At 41.6% G+C, this 19,470-nt stretch overlaps 1 protein-coding gene across 1 annotated transcript in view; it reads right to left on the minus strand.

The window, feature by feature from the left end:
- Kit (KIT proto-oncogene, receptor tyrosine kinase) overlaps positions 1–19,470 on the minus strand; it is an 83,459-nt gene that overhangs the window by 46,062 nt on the left and 17,927 nt on the right. Inside the window, exons 2-3 of the mRNA XM_090343586.1 lie at positions 2,665–2,931; positions 804–1,085 (exon numbers count right to left, since the gene is read on the minus strand). Of these exons, the coding sequence (XP_090199712.1) occupies positions 804–1,085; positions 2,665–2,931 (549 nt within the window). The remainder of the gene's footprint in view (positions 1–803; positions 1,086–2,664; positions 2,932–19,470) is intronic.

Raw genomic sequence — 19,470 nt, forward strand, 5'->3', positions numbered from 1 at the left:
ATGAACATACCTTTTTCAAAAACCTTAATAAAAAACTGTACTCAAAAGCTGAATGCTGGGGCCGGGAGTTTGGCCTAGTGGTTAAAGTGCTTGCCTAGCATGCATGAAGACCCGGGTTCGATTCCTCGGTACCACATACATAGAAAAAAGCCAGAAGTGGTGCTGAGGCTCAACTGGTAGAGCTCTAGCCTTGAGAAAGTCCAAGGACAGTGCTCAGGCCCTGAGCTCAAGCCCAGGACTGGCAAAAAAAAAAAAAAAAAAAAAAAAAAAAAAAAAAGCTGAATGCTGACTGCTGTCAAATTAAATAATGTCAGATATAAAATCTAGGTTATCTTCTGGTTACTAAAATAGCCTATATGGTGTTACAATAGTAACAGGCTATAGTTAGTTCTTCTCAGGTCTCAGAATTTGAGAATGTTTGAAAATGGATTAGCTAAAATTGTCATGTTAATGGTAAATCAAAGAATGAATCGCTTGTACAATAATCTTTTCAAACAGTATAATGAAAGCTTTCCATCAGGTGGGAACTATGACACTTTGAGATGTCCTAAGTCAGCAGATTTAATGACCACTCCAGTATATTCTAAATGCCAATCTCAGGCAGGCACACCTACCTTAGCCAACAATGGTCATGGGTGAATTAGTTGGGGCTGGAACTGTGAAAGGATGAAAAAAGGAGCTCAATTTTGGAAGCTAGGAATTAGTGAAAAGCATGTGAGTGCCAAAACTAAGACAGGCCACAGTGAAAACAAATAGTCAACACGGCTCTCCTCTGATCAAGAAAGGAAAGGAACGGGCCATACCTGCCCTTACTTTCAGGACTAGTTTGTCCGACAAAACCAGTTTGCCATTTTGTTCTGCAGCACAACGGAAACAGAGCCGGTGGTAGGCTCGCTTGACGTTTTTGATAGTTATGCCAGCCTTGGGGTCAGGGATGAACATCAGGTCCTTGGGGAGAGGTTTCCCTTCACACTCCCTGAGGGAATAATTGACCACTTCTGGATCTGTCAGAGGACAGCGAACTAGTGTATCATTATCTTCTTTCCCATACAAGGGAAGGCCAATGAGGAAGAGCTTGTCTGGATCTATAAAGCATATCAAACAATATTTTTAAGTGAAAACATTTTTCAAAGAGGTAAAATACACTTTTCATGTAATCTCCAGCATCCCAAACAACTTATTCTCTATATGAACAAAAGCAAAATCTGTCCATGTCGTAGTAACAATTAAGAATGAACATTAAAGAATTTCCATGTGTTGAGCACTAACACTGGACCATTAAACATGTTACCTAAATCTCTGCATGATCAGAGATTGACCAGAGATACTTGTGATTTTAAGAGGTTTTTTTTTTTTTTTTATAGTTTGGAATATCTGCTGAGACTTTATTAGTGAAGCAGCTAGAATTCAAAATTCCAGATCTAGAACTTTGCCAGTAGCAGTTCAATGGTCAAGAAGTTTCAGGTGTCAGAGCATTTTAGGTTTTGGATATCTGTACTAGGAATAGTGCAACCTGGACCATTCAAAATGCTGTTTTGATGAAGAAATCAGTCTTTATGTTGAGTGGAAATTGCTGTGCAGAAGCCCAAACCTAGGTCTAACTGATAATATACTTTGAGTTCTTAAAAGTCTAAAATTACTTTATTACACTAATTTTTCATTTTTGTAATAGGCAATAAATACTCCGAAGGCATCATTTGAGAATAAATTAGTCTGAAGACTCCTGGTGAGAGCAGAAAAATATCTTTTCCTCTAACTCCTCTATGTGGGAGCCTTTCCAGATCTGAAAGGCCCCAGGCTGTTTAGTTTCTGAAGAGATTCTAGAAAATCCTCAATACACTGAAAAGAACTGATAATTCTGGAAGGCAAATACCTTCAAATGCAGGAGAACAGATAGTGAATTTTGGGAGATACTTTTCTGTGCAACCCAGGACATTTATGAGTGCAAGAAGACACTATGCATAGTTATGCAACAATGGTCACTAACGAGAAGGACTGAAAACCTACTATACAAACTTGTGTTAAATTGTCCTTTCTGTCTGAAAATCAGTTTTCTTGTGAAAATGAATTTGAGCTAGGCACTGGTGACTCATGCCTGTAATCCTAGCTACACAGAGGTTTTGAAACCAGCCTGTGTGGAAGTCAAAGAGATTGTCTCCAATTAACTGACAATTCAAAAAAGAATCAACTCTATCAAGTTGTATCGGACAAGGGATACTAAGCTGACTGAGTTGCTTTCCTAGAACTATTACATAGGAGAGGGCCAAATCTTTTGAAGTGCCGATCTACTTAGGCCTTGAGATGCCTTTGGTTCGCTAATGTTTGTGCTAAGTGGGAATATCTAGTATCTCAAGGCATTCAAGCTTTTCCAGAGGGCATAATTAATTGTCAGGGTTTACTCCATGCACCTAGACAAATGAGCTACACATACCATAATCTCATTAGGAAAAGTACCACAACCTTGTACAATACCAGCTGGGGTCACATTCAAAGCTGCCATGTAATAAAAGATGGAGAAAACCAGTGAAGAAACATGATTGGAAGCTTTCTAGACATAGCAAAGAAAATTTTACCTATGGCTCAGTCAACTATAAGCTATCTATAATTAAGAATAGGGCATCAAGCCCTCTAAGTCAAAGCATCACATGAAAGCTGAACATTTACCTCGAACAAACACATAAATGGAACTTTTTAAGCCATCTTTGTTGACACATGTGTATTTGCCTGTGTTGGTGACCTCGGCATTTTCTCTGATCCATTCATTGTGCTTATACTCATTCAGGTGATCCAAGCTTTCGAAAGTCCATTTGACAAAGGTGGGATCGGAGCATATCAGCTTGATGGTGTCACCGACACTGACTATTAACTCTGACTGTGCTGGCTGGATAGATGGGGAAGATGGTTCTGGACTCACAGATGGTTGAGAAGAACCTGCCAAGAAAAACAAGGAATGTGTTGAATCTGATTTTCTTTGGCGAAAGGAAGCATTTCTTCTGTATTGAATTCCATCTTCTGTGTGTTCTGCAATAAAAACAGGACAGCACTGCCCAGCTATTTAGGGCTGAGAAGAGAGTTCTGTTCACGTTTCTTCAGTTCATCTAGAAAGTTATTTTCTGCAACCTTCAATTAGTCCTTAGGGTCACATTTGATGTCTAAGACAGGCCTAGCCACATGCCCTGACTTCTTTGGGTTAAACACACAACTAGATCAAGTTTCCACTCTGATTGTAGGCCATCGTCATGGCAGTGATATGCTGATACTTAGCTTAGAAATAACAGAAACAAAATCTCAAACCATGGAAACAAGAAACAACAACAACCACCACCAGCCTATTGGCAAAACACACATGACTAGGACATCTTGGCTGCTGCTTCAAGTTTCTGAATTCAGTCATTTCCATATAATTTTCTTTATATGGCAACGTTCACCAAAGAAGAACTATTCACCACCAGGCATGGTGGCTTATAATTGTAATTCTAGCTACTCAGGAGGAAGAGACTGGAATAAATAGGTGATTCAGGACCAGCAAGAGGGAGCAGTTCATGAAACTACCATCTCAATCAATGAAAGTATATGGGGGGGGGGACAAGCAGTGGGTGAAAGATCACTTGTCACTCAGCTATGTAGGAAATGTAAATCAGAGGATCAAGGTGGAGGCAGGCCTGGTCATTTGAAAAATGCATAAAGCGAAAGGGTCTGGGATATGGTTCAGATAGTAGAGTATATGTCTAGCAAGCACAAGGCCTTGAGTTAAAAAAACTAGGACCATAAATTATTATCTTTAAAAAGAAAGAGAACTATTTGCAAACTCTAAACAATAAAGGAGAAACCAATAAACCTATTTTAAGAGCAGTCCATGAGATATACCACACACCTCCTTCCCTTTCTCTCTTCCTCTCTTCCTCCCTCCCTCCCCCCATCCTTCCCTCCATTATCCCATCCATTTCTGCCCAATCCCTTCACTAGCAGAGACAGTGGAGGGGAATAAAGACTCTTAAGTTGTCCCTGCCTAAGTGCCTTCTGATGTCTGTGAGAAATGGAAGCAAGATCTCGTCCTTCAGAGGACAGGACTCACTGTAATTAGGTCTTCATTCGCCCTGCCAGAGAGGAGGTTCTTAGTGAGATCCCTCTCTCAACTTTCAATCCTCCTGCCTCAGACTCCTAGCCTAAGAGCTATTACATGTTATCTGTACACATCCCAAGGGGCTGAACTTTCAACAACTTCTGTAATATCTAAGAGGAAATAGCTTTGGTGCACAGGTTTTGTGCTCCTGTCATACATATACAAGGTAGAGACCATGACTGACCCAAATTCTTTTGGAGGAGAAAAGGCCATGTAAACCAGGTGAAGAAAGGAGCAAGTAGGGCTGGGAGTTTGGCCTAGTGGTTAAAGTGCTTGCCTAGCATGCACGAAGACCCAGGTTCGATTCCTTGGTACCACATATATAGAAAAAGCCGGAAGTGGTGCTTTGGCTCAAGTGGTAGAGTTCCAGCCTTGAGAAAGTCCAAGGACAGTGCTCAGGCCCTGAGCTCAAGCCCAGGACTGGCAAAAAAAAAAGAAAAAAAAAGAAAGGAGCAAGTAGAAGAATGTGAGAATAAAGATAGCAAGTGGCAGAGTGCCAGCCTTGAGGAAAAAAGCTCAGGGACAGCAGCCACACCATGAGTTCAAGCCACAGTCTGGCATCACATGCATCACACACACACACACACACACACACACACACACACACACACGCACACACATATGTCAAGACCAGACCAGAGGAAGCAAGAAAGGATTAGAAGACCCAAGGAAGGTAGGAGAAAGGCTAGAGAAAAGCAGCAAGGAAGACAGGGTTGGGGGGCCATAAGGAACCAAAAAAAAATCTTCCATTATAGTTACAAAGAGACCACTGGAAGTCCAATAGCACAGTTACAGTTGAGCAGAAATTTCTGTTTGGTCCTCAAATTTGTTTATAATCTACAGGCTACCATTGTCAACCTCTCTATGAATGGCAGTAGCAGACTTGGGTAAAAAATAAATAAAATAATAATAATAATAAAAAAATCTGTAGTTGAACAAGGCTAAAAGGTTTAAAAAGAGAGCAAGCCATTTATTCACACATGAAGCCAGAAGGAAGAGTTGAGGAAGGAGCACACCAAAGGTATAGAACAGAAAGTTGTGATTGTGCCCTGCAGGTATATGCGTGAATGACCAGCCTCAGACAATTATTCCATTCCACCCATAAGTACAACTGTAGCCTCGTGGTGTACATACCAGATCAAAAGACAGCCTTGCTTAGAAAACAGTCGAGTCAGTTATAATCAATCAATTTTAGTAAACAGCAAGGTGAGAGGCACTACAGGGTGACAGCATCTCATTGCATCCACCAGGTTCTGCATCCCAACACAGCAGCAAGAATAAGGACACAAAATGGCTAATATTATTATCAGAGCTGTACAGAGTGATAAATAATGCAAATAGATACAGTAATAAGGAGATGCTATTATTTTAATTATTTATCCACTTAAATAAAAAAACACAACTTAGTTCCAAGTACATATGCTCATGAGACTAACAGTAGAGGATATGATCCAAAATATTATACACTGCAAAAAGACTGTATATTACAATATTTCAACTTATATTTCTATCAGATTGTCCCATGAGTCAATCATATATAGGTCATATATAGACCAGTCAAATCAATATTGCTGATACTTTTTTCATCCCTAGATATGCTCTATCCACCTGAGCCACAACTCCAGTTCTGGATTTTTGCTGGTTAGAGATTATAGTTTATGGGATATGTCTGCCTAGGCTGGCTTCGAACCGTAGATTTCAACTTCCTGAATAGCTAGAATTACAGGCATGAATCACTGGGTGCTGGGCAAGCATTACTGACTTCTTAAGACCTTCCAGGCCAATGTAGGCAAGTCCTGCTTATGTGGCTAACTGTATATAACAATACCATCACCTTATAAGTTCTCATGAGAATGAATGAGGAAACACAGGCAAAGATCTTAAAACAGGGCTGGGGCTTTTTGAAACACTAGCTAGTTAGCAGGCTGATGAAAGAAAAGAAAGAGGAGGGGAGGGAGGTTCTTCAGTTAAGACCAACCATTTGGACCGGCACCAAGGCTGTGCCAGTTACTAATCTTGTACTCCTTGGACAAATACTTCTCCATTCTGTCTCCAGCTCCTCACCTACAGGACTGCACTCTATTCTGTAAACGTTGTGAACAGCACTTGCAACCTCACTTGGACACACAGAAACACACAATAAATCTTAATCTAGAAACAAGTTACCATCTCCAAATTAGTCCTGACATGCCCACTTCCGAACAGGGTATGACCTGATCGCTCCCTCTCCAGCAGGAAATCCCAGCCATCTTTCCTTTGTGGCTATCACCAGACACACATCATCCAGTATTCCTTTCCACTCCCACTGTCCCAACCCAAACAAGTGATTTACCACATCACAGAGAGGACATTCTCTTCTTAAAGACCTCCCTGCCCCATCCCCCTCAGGTCTACCAGCCTTAAATCCACCTGCTTAAGCAGACCATCCCAGCTTCAAAGCCCAGGACAGAGCAGAGACAGCTAACACTGCCTCAAGTGTGACCAGAAAAGTGTGTGCATGGGATGTCTTTCCAGCTGTTTTCCTCAGACCCAACTTGTCTCTCCCAACAGGCTTATCTTTTTGCCCATCCTGGCCTTGTAACACATCTTCGCTAGTTAGTCTTCCTTCTGGTCCTGTGGAAATCCCAGCTGAAGGCCAAACTCACAATGGACATTGTTTTCTGGCCTTTTAGATAGTTATCTTTACTAAATCCCTTCATATATTGTCAATGCTCACCAGTGGACTCTGCCCATATTTGACCTCTCATTTCACTGCCAGGCATTAGAGGCCCCAGCTACATCTTCCCCTAGCAGAGTTAAAAACAACAACAAAACCCTCACCACCTCAGTCACTTGAGGTGAATACTCCCAGTATGATGTCATCAGTCTACTGCCCTGAGCCCCAAGGATAGTATGTTAATTCTGCCACTCCACCAAGACCAGTATCTTGGTTCACTCAATAGGATAAGCCTGCAAATTCAACATCATAAATTCATACCTTACTTCTAGTTTTATGAAATAATTTTCAAAATAATGACCACCAAAAGCATCCACAGTATTATTTTCAAACTGAATTATTTAATAGTTCAACCCTAAGACTTACACTATAGTTCAAGTAGTAGAGTGCTAGTCTTGAGCAAAAAGAAGTCCAACGACAGTACCCAGGCCCTCAGTTCAAGCTCCAGAATGGGCATGCATAAATAAACAAATTAATTAATTAATTAAATAAGCAAGCAAGCAAGCTATCCATTCTTTTAGGAGCTCCACATAGTTGTGCAACTGTGCTTTCTTCCACTCACCAGGTACTGACAACAGAACCTCTTTTAACTCTAAGCAGAAAAAAGTCTTGTTTGGAAATCATACAGCCTAAGCACTTCATGCCAGGGACTATTAGCTCTATCTTAAGCTCTTCTAGTCACTTGGTTTTATCCTCCAAATCTTCCAAAAAGTTTTACTTGATAGTACACTGTGTATACTTACATGAATAAAGTACATGCTTATGGAAATAAAAAATTAGTATATGTATTTATTTGAGGAAGAGCTGATAATCATCCACTACCTTGCAAACAAGGTAGCTGAACTAGAAAAGGTAATGTGAAGTTTAGTAGATTGAGAGACATTCACGAACCCCTACCCCCAACTGCCGCAACTCTCCAAAAGCTAGAGAGATTCACCTTCATAAGATCATGTTAAGAAAAGTGAAGATACTGCAGATCTTGTATTTTGGGTGTGGAGGATAGCAAAGATAGGAGACCAGAGCACTCCTGACAATTCTTATCAACAAACCAAAAAAAAAAAAAAAAAAAGACTTTGGCCCTCTATCCAAAGATAGACCAACTGTCCATCCATCTTTCATCCTCACTTTTTAGACAAAAATCACTGATTTTTGACAGTGTATAAATGAACTAGTTGGGGTCCAGACTGTACTTGTGAACTTGTGGACCTATGCTGACTGAGCACCCGTCCCAGAGGCTGCTCTTCCATCACTGGCTGTGGTAGAAGCCTCAGGTTAACTCTGATGGTCAGCTCTTTGGGTTTTCATATATCTCTATTGCTCCTTAGACTGGCTTTATAGTTGGGGTTAAAAGTAAGGAAGTCATTTCAAAACCTTTCCTCCTTTGGACACCAAATATAAGGAACTGAGCAAAATAATGGCTGGGAAAGGACCCCAGGTAGAGAAGCCTAGTATAGTTTTGAGGAAGTAGAGCAGAAGCAACTCCTGCCTTGGAGTTCAGTATTTGGTTCACGTACTGTTTAACCACAACTCATAATAAAAAAGCTAATGATTTGTATATCATATTTTTTCTGACATACTTTCATACCCCCATAGGAATACAGTGGAGAAAAACCAAGATGGAAGGATTGTAGTAATTGCCCACAACACCCTGGAGGCTTTACAAAGAGATGATTCTGGAAATAGGATAAACTAGGGAGGGGGAGGCTGATGAAATGCACACAAGTTCCCCAAAGGCCCTAGTACTACTTCTAACTCTGGGAGAACCTCCTTAGACTCCCCACAAAGGACATGCTATACCACATAGCATGGGGCCTACTAGCAAGAGTCTGTGCCCACACTGAAGGAAGCCACGTATCAGAGAAGCCAGAGTTGTGGGCATGCTAGTAGAAAGAGTATACCACACTAACTTTTACGGAAGCTTTATTCCAGGCACATCTATTGTATAGAACAAGGCTTGAGCTCAAGGCCTCATGCTCTCACTCAACTTGTTTGTTTCAAGGCTGGTGCTCTACCACATAAGCCACTATTACAAATGAAGAAATAGGGCTGGGAGTTTGGGCTGGTGGGAGAGTACTTGCCTAGCATGCATGAAGACCTGGGTTCAATTTCTCAGTACCATATACAAAAAGCTAGAAGTGGTGTTGTGGCTGAAGTGGTAGAGCCCTAGTCTTGAAAAAGCCCATGAACAGTGCTCAGGTCCTGAGTCCAAGCCCCAGGATTGGAAAAAAAGAAAGGAGGCAGGGTGGGGGGGAGGGAGAGGGAGAGGGAGAGGGAGTGGGACAGGGAGTGGGACAGGGAGAGGGAGAAGGAGAAGGAGTGGGAAAGGGAGGAGAAGGAGAAGGAGAGGGAGAAGAAGGAGAAGAAATAATACTGGAGAGAAAGTCTGATGGGCTTTTATGTCTGGATTGATTCAAACCAGGATCCTCTGATCTCAGCCACCTAAGTAGCTAGCTTTATATGAGAGAGCCATTGGCACTGGGTAACCTGTAAGTTTTTTTGAAGGTGGCAAATGATTTTAAATGTTTTTACATTGTTTTACATACATTAAAATAAAAGACTAAACTGAGTGTACTTTTAGTAGGAGAAAAATCCAATGCTACTTAGGAGGAGAAGAGAAGGGGAGGGGAGGGGAGGGGAGAGGAGAGGAGAGGAGAGGAGAGGAGAGGAGAGGAGAGGAGAGGAGAGGAGAGGAGAGGAGTTCCAAGGACAAGTTTGAGAACATACCAAAGAGATCTCAGAGATTTACCATTCTGCTATCTCCAAAGGACTTTCTGGATAAGGCAAAGTTCCAAGATTTCTTTAATGCAGTAAAATAGGGATGAAAGTACTTATCTTGGTAAAACTCATCTACAGTTTAGACATAAGGTAAACAATATTTGACATCATCTCCTTGATGTCTTTCAAGTATAAAGAAAATTTCCAGGGGCATGCCAGGTCTCTGTATTCTATTAGGTATAAGATATTTACTGCCCACACAATATCTGTTTCAACATTTGAGCTAGTATAAGGGTTCAAGCAATAGTGATACAACTTCATAAAATAATCAGTCAGTTGGAAGTTGTTTTAAAACTCACCAATCTGAAAGACTTCTTCACAACATGTTTTTTAAAGAAGTTCCTTAAATATATTTTGAAATATATTTCAACCTACTGACAGAGAGAACTGAAAGAGAAAACTAAATAAAGCTGAAGCTAACACATCAGTCATTAATGACAAACAAAGCTGGTTCAGTATCAAAGCAAACACTTCAAGATGGTGTCTTCAAACATGCATTGGTAACTGGATTCCTACCATTTGGCTTAGTAGAAACACAGAAAGGCTCACGAGCCAGTAATGGAGGTAGAGCCACACAATGAATTATGAGACAATAAAAAGCAAGGGTGAGCAAAAACACATATAAGGCAGAATTCAGAAATTCAGACTTCATGATGCTTCAACCTTTACTTTTCCACTTTAGGTTGGAACAAAATAATGTACATTGAATAGAAACTGCACTTCAAATTTTGAATTTCCATCTTTTCCTTGGTTAGTGATTCACAAGGTAATTTCTCACAATGGCTCAGCCACATGTGTTTAGGTAAGTCACACAGGTGACTTTATTATCACACAGGTTTTGTAAGAGATGTTTTTATCCAACTATAGGTTAACAGAGTGTTCATGATTAAGGTAGGCTAGACTGAGGGAGATGTCTGACAAGTTAGTTGTATTAAGTGCATTTACAACTTTCAATATTTCAACTTAGGATGAGATCCCATACACTGAGGACGTCTCCACACTACAGGAACCAAACTGAGGAACTAAAAGGGAAAGGGACAAGAGGAAGAAAGATCAGAAAAGGATTCCTAGAGTTCAAGTTGAAGAGAATGTCAGGCAGGAGAAGGGAGGGGAGAGGAGAGAGAAGGGGTAGGGAAGGATTTATCTATCAGATGAGAAGGGGCAAGAAGAAACGACCACAGAAACAGTCAAGGCCAGGCACTGGACCACACAGAACTGTTCCGGCACGTAAGTGTAAGGCCAGAAAACTAGGCAGGGCAAGATACCTCCTTTCCCCACAAATAATAAAGGTATCTAACCTGCCCTGACAGGGGCACAGGATTGGGACCTATCACTCTAGGAGACAAGGGGGCTATCTAGATAGGGGGCCATGGAAACATAAGCCAGTGAAGTGGGAACAAAGGTGAGATGGGTATTTCCAGTGGAGTAAGAGACCCTGGGTGGACTAACCCTGCATAGTGAAGAAACAAAAGGTAGAAAGACACTTCTGATTTTTTGCTTCCATGTTAGGGAAATGGGATGAGGGACATTTTTGACTAGTAAGTGACAGCTAGTGGTTCTGGAAATTTGGAGGGAGATGAGAGTTACAACTTCTTCCAGAGTCTTACTGACAGCATGCTGGGTGGTAACCACTGCTGTCAGTAAAACCATGCAGGCAGGGGAGGCAGAGAGGACAAAAAGCACAGTGGGAAATGGCAGGGACAAGGTAGCTGCAATGGAAAGGAGATGCCAATAATTCAATTGGAAAAAAACAAAAGCAAAAACCCAACCCCTAACATTCTTGCTATGGGTGGATGGTTCAAGCCTGTAATCTTGGCTACTTGGGAGGATGAGATCTGAGGATCAAGTTTCAAAGTCAGGCTAGGCAAACTAATCTGAGAGACAATTATCTCCAACCAGGAGGGGGAGGGGAGTACTGGTGAGAGATTGGGGGGGGGGGAGGTGTGTCAGTAGTAACCCCAGGACCAGCTATCTGGTGAGGAAGGGAGAATTCTTGGTGTAGTGGATGAGTATGGGTGGTGGTAAGCATGCACGATACTGGGTACTCCCACAGGGTTCATAACAAGACTAGAAGCAGGTGGCTGAGAGGCAGAAAAGGGAAAAAAGGAAGGGGTAGAGAGGGCTGGGACACAGGGGCTGGAATGGAAGAGCTCCTGAGCTGAACTGCCTGCTTCCAGGCTGCTTGCTGCCTGTGGTCAAGAGGTGAGGAGCCCACATTGAACACAAGAGACAGGACTGAGTCTTGCAGAGAACTCTTTTGTTATGGCACAAAGGAGCCTCAGGTGCAACAGATGACTTCCACATTCCCATAGATATTCGAGGCTCCCCACTACTAGAGGGATGTCTGGCTCTCTGGAGGTGGGGTCAGCTACTCCCCTTCCCACCAGCCCTTCTGGGGGAAGGGAACTTCACCTGGGTGATCCACCTGTGGTTTGGCCCTTCCTGCTGCCATAGCTGCTGAGATGTTTCCTCTGAGAGCGACTCATTTCTCTCTTAACCACATGGACAAACTCAATGCTAATAAATCACTTGTGCTGATCAGACTGTTGCAGTAACATCTGCACTTTCTTCCTTTCTGGCTTTTTTTTTTTTTCTTCTTGCAATGGGACAGAAGTCCTCACTATACTGCAGAGGTTGCACTCCAATTCCTGGGCTCAAGTGATTTCTCCCACCCCAAGCCTTCCCAAGTGCTACAACTACACATATGGACCACTATACTTGGCTTTTGGCTATTACTTCTTATGATCCCTGGGCAAATTAGGCAGAATTCACTTATTCTCTGCTATAAAGTATTTCTCCACTTGCATCCTCCAATATGGCCTAGATGGAGCTTCATCTTACAAGCTCCCCCCCACCCACTCATTTCTTCTACCATGTTCCAACTCCCAAACCTGCCAAGTAGCTGTGAGAAGATGCCCTCAGGCTGCTTCTGCTTTTTTAAAAGTACAATGGAGATCAAAGAGATGTCAGATGTTCATCTGCTTCTAAGAAACAGAATGGTAACCACAATGTAGAGATTCAAGCGTCTAAGGAGTGCCTTTTAAAGCAAGTCAGTGTCTGTCTAGTTGGAGAAATCAAGAAAAACCATAATGTGTTTGGAGTTCACTATAATATTTACTATTTGTCCATTTCAGATAAAACATTTAGCCATTTATGATTGCTTTCAAGCCATTAGTGATTGCTGTAAAGAGAAAAACATTCTGGCGGATATGTACATAATTTCTGGATTCTTAATCCTGAATGAATCAGTTCAGTTCTCTTAAACACAATCTTCTAATCTGGAAAATTAAAAGAGGTTCTCCAAAGTTGCTGGGGCTCTAAAACTCTGTAATCAAATATTCAGGGACTCAAGATAAGGAGATTCCTTAACAGAAAAAAAAAAATCTATAGCCTGGCTAGAAAAAATTTCCAAATGTTTATAACAAGAGTAAATAACAGTGATTCTCCTATGACTTGAATAACAAGTCACCTACTCTTTATTTAAATTAAAATTAAAATTAGAATAAGGTCCTAAACATGGAAACTGATCCCTGGCTCTACAACACCAATGGCCAATAAAGCCTTAAGATGAACCTATCATTTTTACACCTAAAAGAAGGTTCATTGTTTTTTGTTTTGTTTTTTACAAATTTTCTTCTAGTCACACTCTCAAAAGTAAAGGTTTCCATAGGTCTTCTTAACATGTCCCTACTCACAAATCCCAACAAAAATACAATCCAGTGTTTAAGGAAGCAGGACTTCCCCTCCAGATCTCAGCCAGATACCCAAGAAGAGAAGTCTTCCTCTGCCTTTATGAATTCAGTCTTTGGGGAATTAGATAAGGTCTGTCTTTCTCAAGCCCAGTATGGGAGGGTCAGCCCTGAGTAGAAAGGAGGAACTTTCTCATTTCCAGTGGGCTCCCCCACAATCCTTAGTCTAGGATAACTCCTGTTGTAAATATGGAGATTTCCGTGTTTTGATTTCTGGAAATCACTTAGTGAAATGTAAACCAGATAAGAAGCACTAAAGACTAGAATCCTATAAACACCAGGACAAGGCCCTCACCATCTGTGAAGCTTGGGGTGGGGTGGCCTCTAAACTTCTTTCAACATTAACTTCCTTCACTAAAAGAACAACAAAGTGAAATGAAACACGGTCAAGAACAAAGGTCAGCCACACTAGTCACAGGCCAGCTTGACAACACTTCTAACCCCCACCTTCAACACACACATACACACTCAGCCAGCCCAGAGATGCCCAGTTCCAAGTACACTCTTCCTGGCTTCTTGGGGAAGGGTGAAGCTACAGTCTCTTGAGATTATGCAGTAAGCCCACAGAGCAGGTGCTTCCTTCACCTTAGTGTGGGCAGGTGTGCAGGTTAAGTGTGCATGCAGTATGCTCAACCACCTCATCACCAAATCTGCTTCCTTTCCAACAGCAAATTTTCAGTTTTGCAGAATGACAATTCCTAAAGGCTCAAGAGAAGACATGAGTTTTGTAAGAGCAAAAGATAAAAACTTCAGAAAAATACAAAAAAGCTGATAGCCTAAGTTCTAGCTCTAATCCTATGGCATCTAATTGAAATGTTTCATCAAGGTCAAACAACAATAAGTTAGGAAGTAACTAACATTCACTCACACTCTCACTCACATACACATACACACACACACACACACAAACATGGCTTTTATGATTGTCCTTATGATGGTAAATTTAATTTAGCACATAGCCATTCTTAAGTTCACGGTTGAGTGGTATGAAGGACATTCACACTTATGCTACCATCACCATCGTCCATTTCCAGAACTTTTTCTCTATACCAAACAGAAACTCTTTACCTATTAGATAATAATTTTCCTTCCCCTCCACCCCATCTCCCTAGACAAGATTCTACTGTACATGAATTGGGTTACTTTAGGTCCTCATGTAGGGAATCATACATCTCGTTCATGTAACTCACAAAATCAGTAATGTTGTAACACGTCATAATTTCCTTCCATTTAAGCGGGGAATAATATTCCAGTATATGTATAGGACAACACTGTTTTCAATTCATCCGGACATCTGGGCCAGTTTTTCAGAGGCGTGATTTTTTTTTTTTTTTGGCAGTCCTGGGCTTAAGCTCAGGGCCTGAGCACTGTCCTTGGATTTTTCTCAAGGCTAGAGCTCTACCACTTGAGCCTCAGCACCACTTCTGACTTTTTCTAAGTATGTGGTACCAAGGAATCGAACCTGGGTCTTTGTGCATGCTAAACAAGCACTCTACCACTAGGCCAAACTCCCGGCCCCAGAGGCACATTTTTAAACCTATCTTCAACTACTTTTGGAAAGAACTCTCTGATTTTCTAACTCGAAAAATGCTAGGGATTATGCTTGACTTATATATGGCTTTACGGGCACAGGACTGGCTTACAGCAAAGGAGTTCAACACAAAAACATTAATAATCTGTTCAGATACAGGAATTTTATCTGAGGCCGTTGTTGAAGAAAAGGGTACTGACACTGATAACAGTCCTTTAGACAAACTTGAATTCTGAAGGGGAAAAACAGTTTACCTGTGTTTCTGGATAACAAGCTGGGCTGAGTCTTCTTCCTCCTTTTTGCAGAATACCTGGAAATATCTTGAGAACCCCTTTCAATTTGCTTTTGTGGTGTTTTGCCAAAGAAGAGAATCCCATTTTTTTAAGTACTTAAAGTGATTTCCAGGAAGATAGTGAATGTTTTAGGGTCTAAATCTAATTTAAAATACCCAGGCAAAGAGAGCTAAGAGGTTCATGACCTGATAACCTCAGAGCAACCCTCCTGGGTACAAGGTCCTCTGCCTTACAAGTAAAATGGGGAATACTCCACTGGGGTCAAGGACAAAAGATACATCCTGGGTGACCTCAATGTTTACATAAAATACAAGGCTGAGGTTTTTGCAGGGGATTGTCCAAGGGGGGCACAAAAAAGGTGGGAATTCTAACTACTTGCTTTCAAATGGTCTCAGGAAAGTACTGTTTTATATAAACTGACCAAGCAAATGTAACAAAACTGTAGCACTTGGTATACTACAAATCTTCTTGATACTCACCTTGTAACATTTCTGTATGCTTGCAGCTGTTGCTAGCCTTTTAGACCTAGCTTTGGATTTTAAAGTCTAGAGGTAAGATCAAAGGCTAGAAATGATGGTGCTTCTCTGAGCCTGGGAAAGCAGGTAAAGACTAGGCTTAGAGTCAGGCAGGCAGGGATTCTAATGAGTCTTGGGAGAAACTAGACTTGGAAGTGCAGAAAGAATATGCCCTCTGTGATCCAAGAAGGAGGCACTTCTTGGAAATCCTAGGAGACAAGATAAGTTCCCTCCCTGAAAGCTTCCTGGTGCCCCCTTTATTCTTCCAGGTACTGGCTTCTGACCCACATATTATAAATGTCTCCAAAAAAAAAAAAAAAGGATGTCTCCTCTTCCTCTATGCCTGAAATACTGATATCAGGAACCGTCTGCAGGTGTCCCATAGCCAGACCCAAGATAAGAACCAAGTCAGAAAATACCACTGTGATGGCAGGAGTAGATGAGTCTTTCAAGAATTCGTTAGGAACTGGCCAGTACTAGGCAGGGGCATATGCCTGTAATTCTAGGTACTCAGGAGGCTGAGATCTGAGGATGAAGGTCCAAAGCCAGCCTGGGCATGAAAGTCTGGGAGACAATTTCTAGTGAACCACCAAAAGGCTGAAATGGAAGGTGTGGCTCAAATGGTAGTGCTCTAGCCTTGAGCAAAAAGCTATGGGGCAGGCCCTGAGTTTAAGCTTAAGCGCCCCCCCCCCCCCGTGCGCGCGCATGCACGCGCATGCATACATGCATACACACACACACACACACACGACTATACAAGATAGATTGGATGTAATCCTTATTTCCATCCTATGTCCTGAAATGAGAGATTTGCACTACTCACCTCCTGAAGGCTTGCTATATGTTGGGTCCTCACGTAACAGTGAACTCCACAAGAGCCCTCCACACCCCCAATGGAGTTTATATTTAGCTTCATGGAGAGCCAGTAATTATACAATTACATAATTACAATGCATTGAGTGTGAAGCTTCTGTCTGTACAATGAGAAAAGACCTGACCTAACCTGGGACAGAGAGAAGCTGTGAAGCAGACCTGCATCTGGAATGTAGAGTGTACCAGGAGGCCATGCAGATGTGCAGGATCTTTGGCAGGAAGCTGGACACCTTTAATGGGCTTCAGGAGCAAAGGAGAGGTAGGTGCATGCAAACAGGAATGTAACATGGTTGAGAGAGCCCTGTACATACTGGACAGGCTCCAAAGGGTTGCAATCAGGGTAGGTGATAACCATTTTCTTATCCTTTTAAAATACACTGCTAGGGTGTCTTTCTTTCTTTCCCCTCTCCCACCACACATGCATGTTTCTGGAAGCCTCAGCACTGCCCCACAGTACTACAATGGTCTGTTTTCTTATCTGTACTACACTGAAACTCCATCTATCTTTCTTACCTCAACAGAAGGAGAACTGAGAAGTGCACTCTGGTCTGACCTTAAAGGGATTCACAAGGCAGTACACGCCTGGCTCTGTGACATAGCCCAGTAATTCAGATAGCCATGTCAGTGACTCTCAAAACCAAGATTTCCACTGCAGCAAGTATAGGGGGCTATGGCATCTCTTCCAGGTGCTAGGATTATCACAGGTCCTGGCCACAGTTGGAAAGCCAGTGGTCCCCTGTCTTACAAGGCAATCAGCTCGCAGGAGAAAACCAAACCTGGGGCACAAATACAGTAAGAAACTGTACCAGGATCTGTGTCTTGGAACTCAAAGCAAACCTGCAAAAAAAATTAAAAATAAAACCCAGATTTTCTTGAGTGAGCAAATCTGCCTGGCTTTTACACCTAGAAATCGGCCTCGTGCTGGGTCCCCCTGACAAGCCTTGGCAGCTACTTGGGTACAGATTTCTCAAATCCCCGAGCTTTCAAAGTGGGAAATGTTGCAGAATGCTACCAGTCATCACAGCTCCAGGACTCCAGCACAGTGACACTGGATGGCACAAACTTCTACAGCAGCACATCAGACCACAATCTGGTGCACTACTGTGTGAGAGGGGCCTGGGGCCCAGGGCCACACACCATGCTCACCCACAGGGTTCTCAGAGTCCCGGAACAAGAAAGCTTCAAAAGAGCACAGGGTCTCTGTACCCAGACTGTGTGCATGCCCAGGTCCCTGTTTCATACATATCAGGCATATCGGTGAATAGGGTGATAGTCAGACACCAGTCCCCAATTTCCTGAATTGCTAATCAGATAATTGCTACAAGAGTTAATTCTGTAGCCATTGAACATTTGAATAAACAAAATAGAAAATAATTAGACCAAAACAATCACATCGGTTTAAAAGCACGCTCACTAATGGACAAAATTGGTTTATTCAAATTTGTTTCAACATTCATCTGAACACTTTGCTTAATGAGTGTTCACTTTTCTCTTAATTTTTCTGGGGTGACATTCACTTAAGAGTCGTGAAGCCTGCTTTCCTTTTGCAAGGAATTCTTAATGAGCAGCCCCTGTGCAAAATAATCTATCTTTGAAGAAATATGATAGCCTGAAGACTATCTTGTGCTGTCTTCCAGAATTATGACTAATTAAAATAACAAAATAAAATAAAATGAAGCTTCTGTTCTATACATTGAGAATTTCTACTTTTTCCTTACATGGCTGTATTATAATGACCATTCCTAAAAGCCAGAGTAGGGAAGAGGCCAGCTCTAAAATTGTAACCTTTTAAAACGGTAATTTAAAGCAATGGCCAATTGGAAGAAACTCAAGTTGGAGGAAGGAAATGTAATACTTTTGAAAATCTGAATTAATATTATGTCAAGCCCTGAGAGCATTTTTTTCCAAATGAATATAATTAAAGATATGCAAAATTTTCACTGAGGGAAAAGAATGAGCTAAGAGGAAAATGTGCCTAATTAAGAAATTATGTTATCTTTATTAGATGCTGTTACAAGTATGTTATGTAACACTTTTAGAACTATGAAACTCAAAGAATCTTAAAGCAAACAAGTAATAAAAAAAGGGTATCATGTCTTAGATAGCTGTCTCAGGAACAACAGCTCAGCTATGAACTTCTTGGTAGAAGAGTGATTTCAAACCATTGTTTGGTCTAAACAATAAACTTAGAAAGCTCAGTTGAAAGCTATAAAGTGCTTTCTCCATTCAGATCTACTTTCATGTAACTTGGGTCTCCCACCACAAATGTTTAAACAAGTATTTTGAAAGAAAAAGAATCCAGATTTAGTGGGCCCAGAGGTTAAGAAGTTCTACAGAGTAAGAAGTCAACACAGACCAGGAAGATGTTAGAGGCCATGTGGTGGTGACCTAGTTGTCAAATCCCCTCACCATAAAAAAAACAAAAAACAAAAAACGGGCAAACAGAGCAGAACAAAAATCCACAGAGAACAAAATGTACAATATGAGGTGATAAGGTATCCAGGAAACCTTTACTACAAGGACTGAGCACAGAATAAAAGCAGCTTACCATCATCTACTCATTCTGAATCTTGGAGAGTCACTTTAAACAAGCCTCACAATAGGAAAGAGGACCTGATAGGTTCCAACTGTATTTCTGAGTGTGAAAGGGCTTATAGTGCATCTGTTTCCCATGTTCTAGAATATTCTGGACTTGAGGAGGCCTGAATACAATGAAAGAATAGCCTAGGACAAAGCCCAGGTAATAATGCTGGGAATGGAATCTAAGAGTAAAATAGGGATAAAAGGAAGAAAAGTGGGGGTGAGTGTGGCCACTTTCTACCCATTTCCCTACTCTCACTGAGTAGGCACAAAAGAAATAAGATCTTAGGATGGAGAGAAGTGGAGTTGCAGCAT

This window comes from Megascapheus bottae, chromosome 13, assembly GCF_031878675.1.
Source record: "Megascapheus bottae isolate mThoBot1 chromosome 13, mThoBot2.hap1, whole genome shotgun sequence".
NCBI lineage: Eukaryota > Metazoa > Chordata > Mammalia > Rodentia > Geomyidae > Megascapheus > Megascapheus bottae.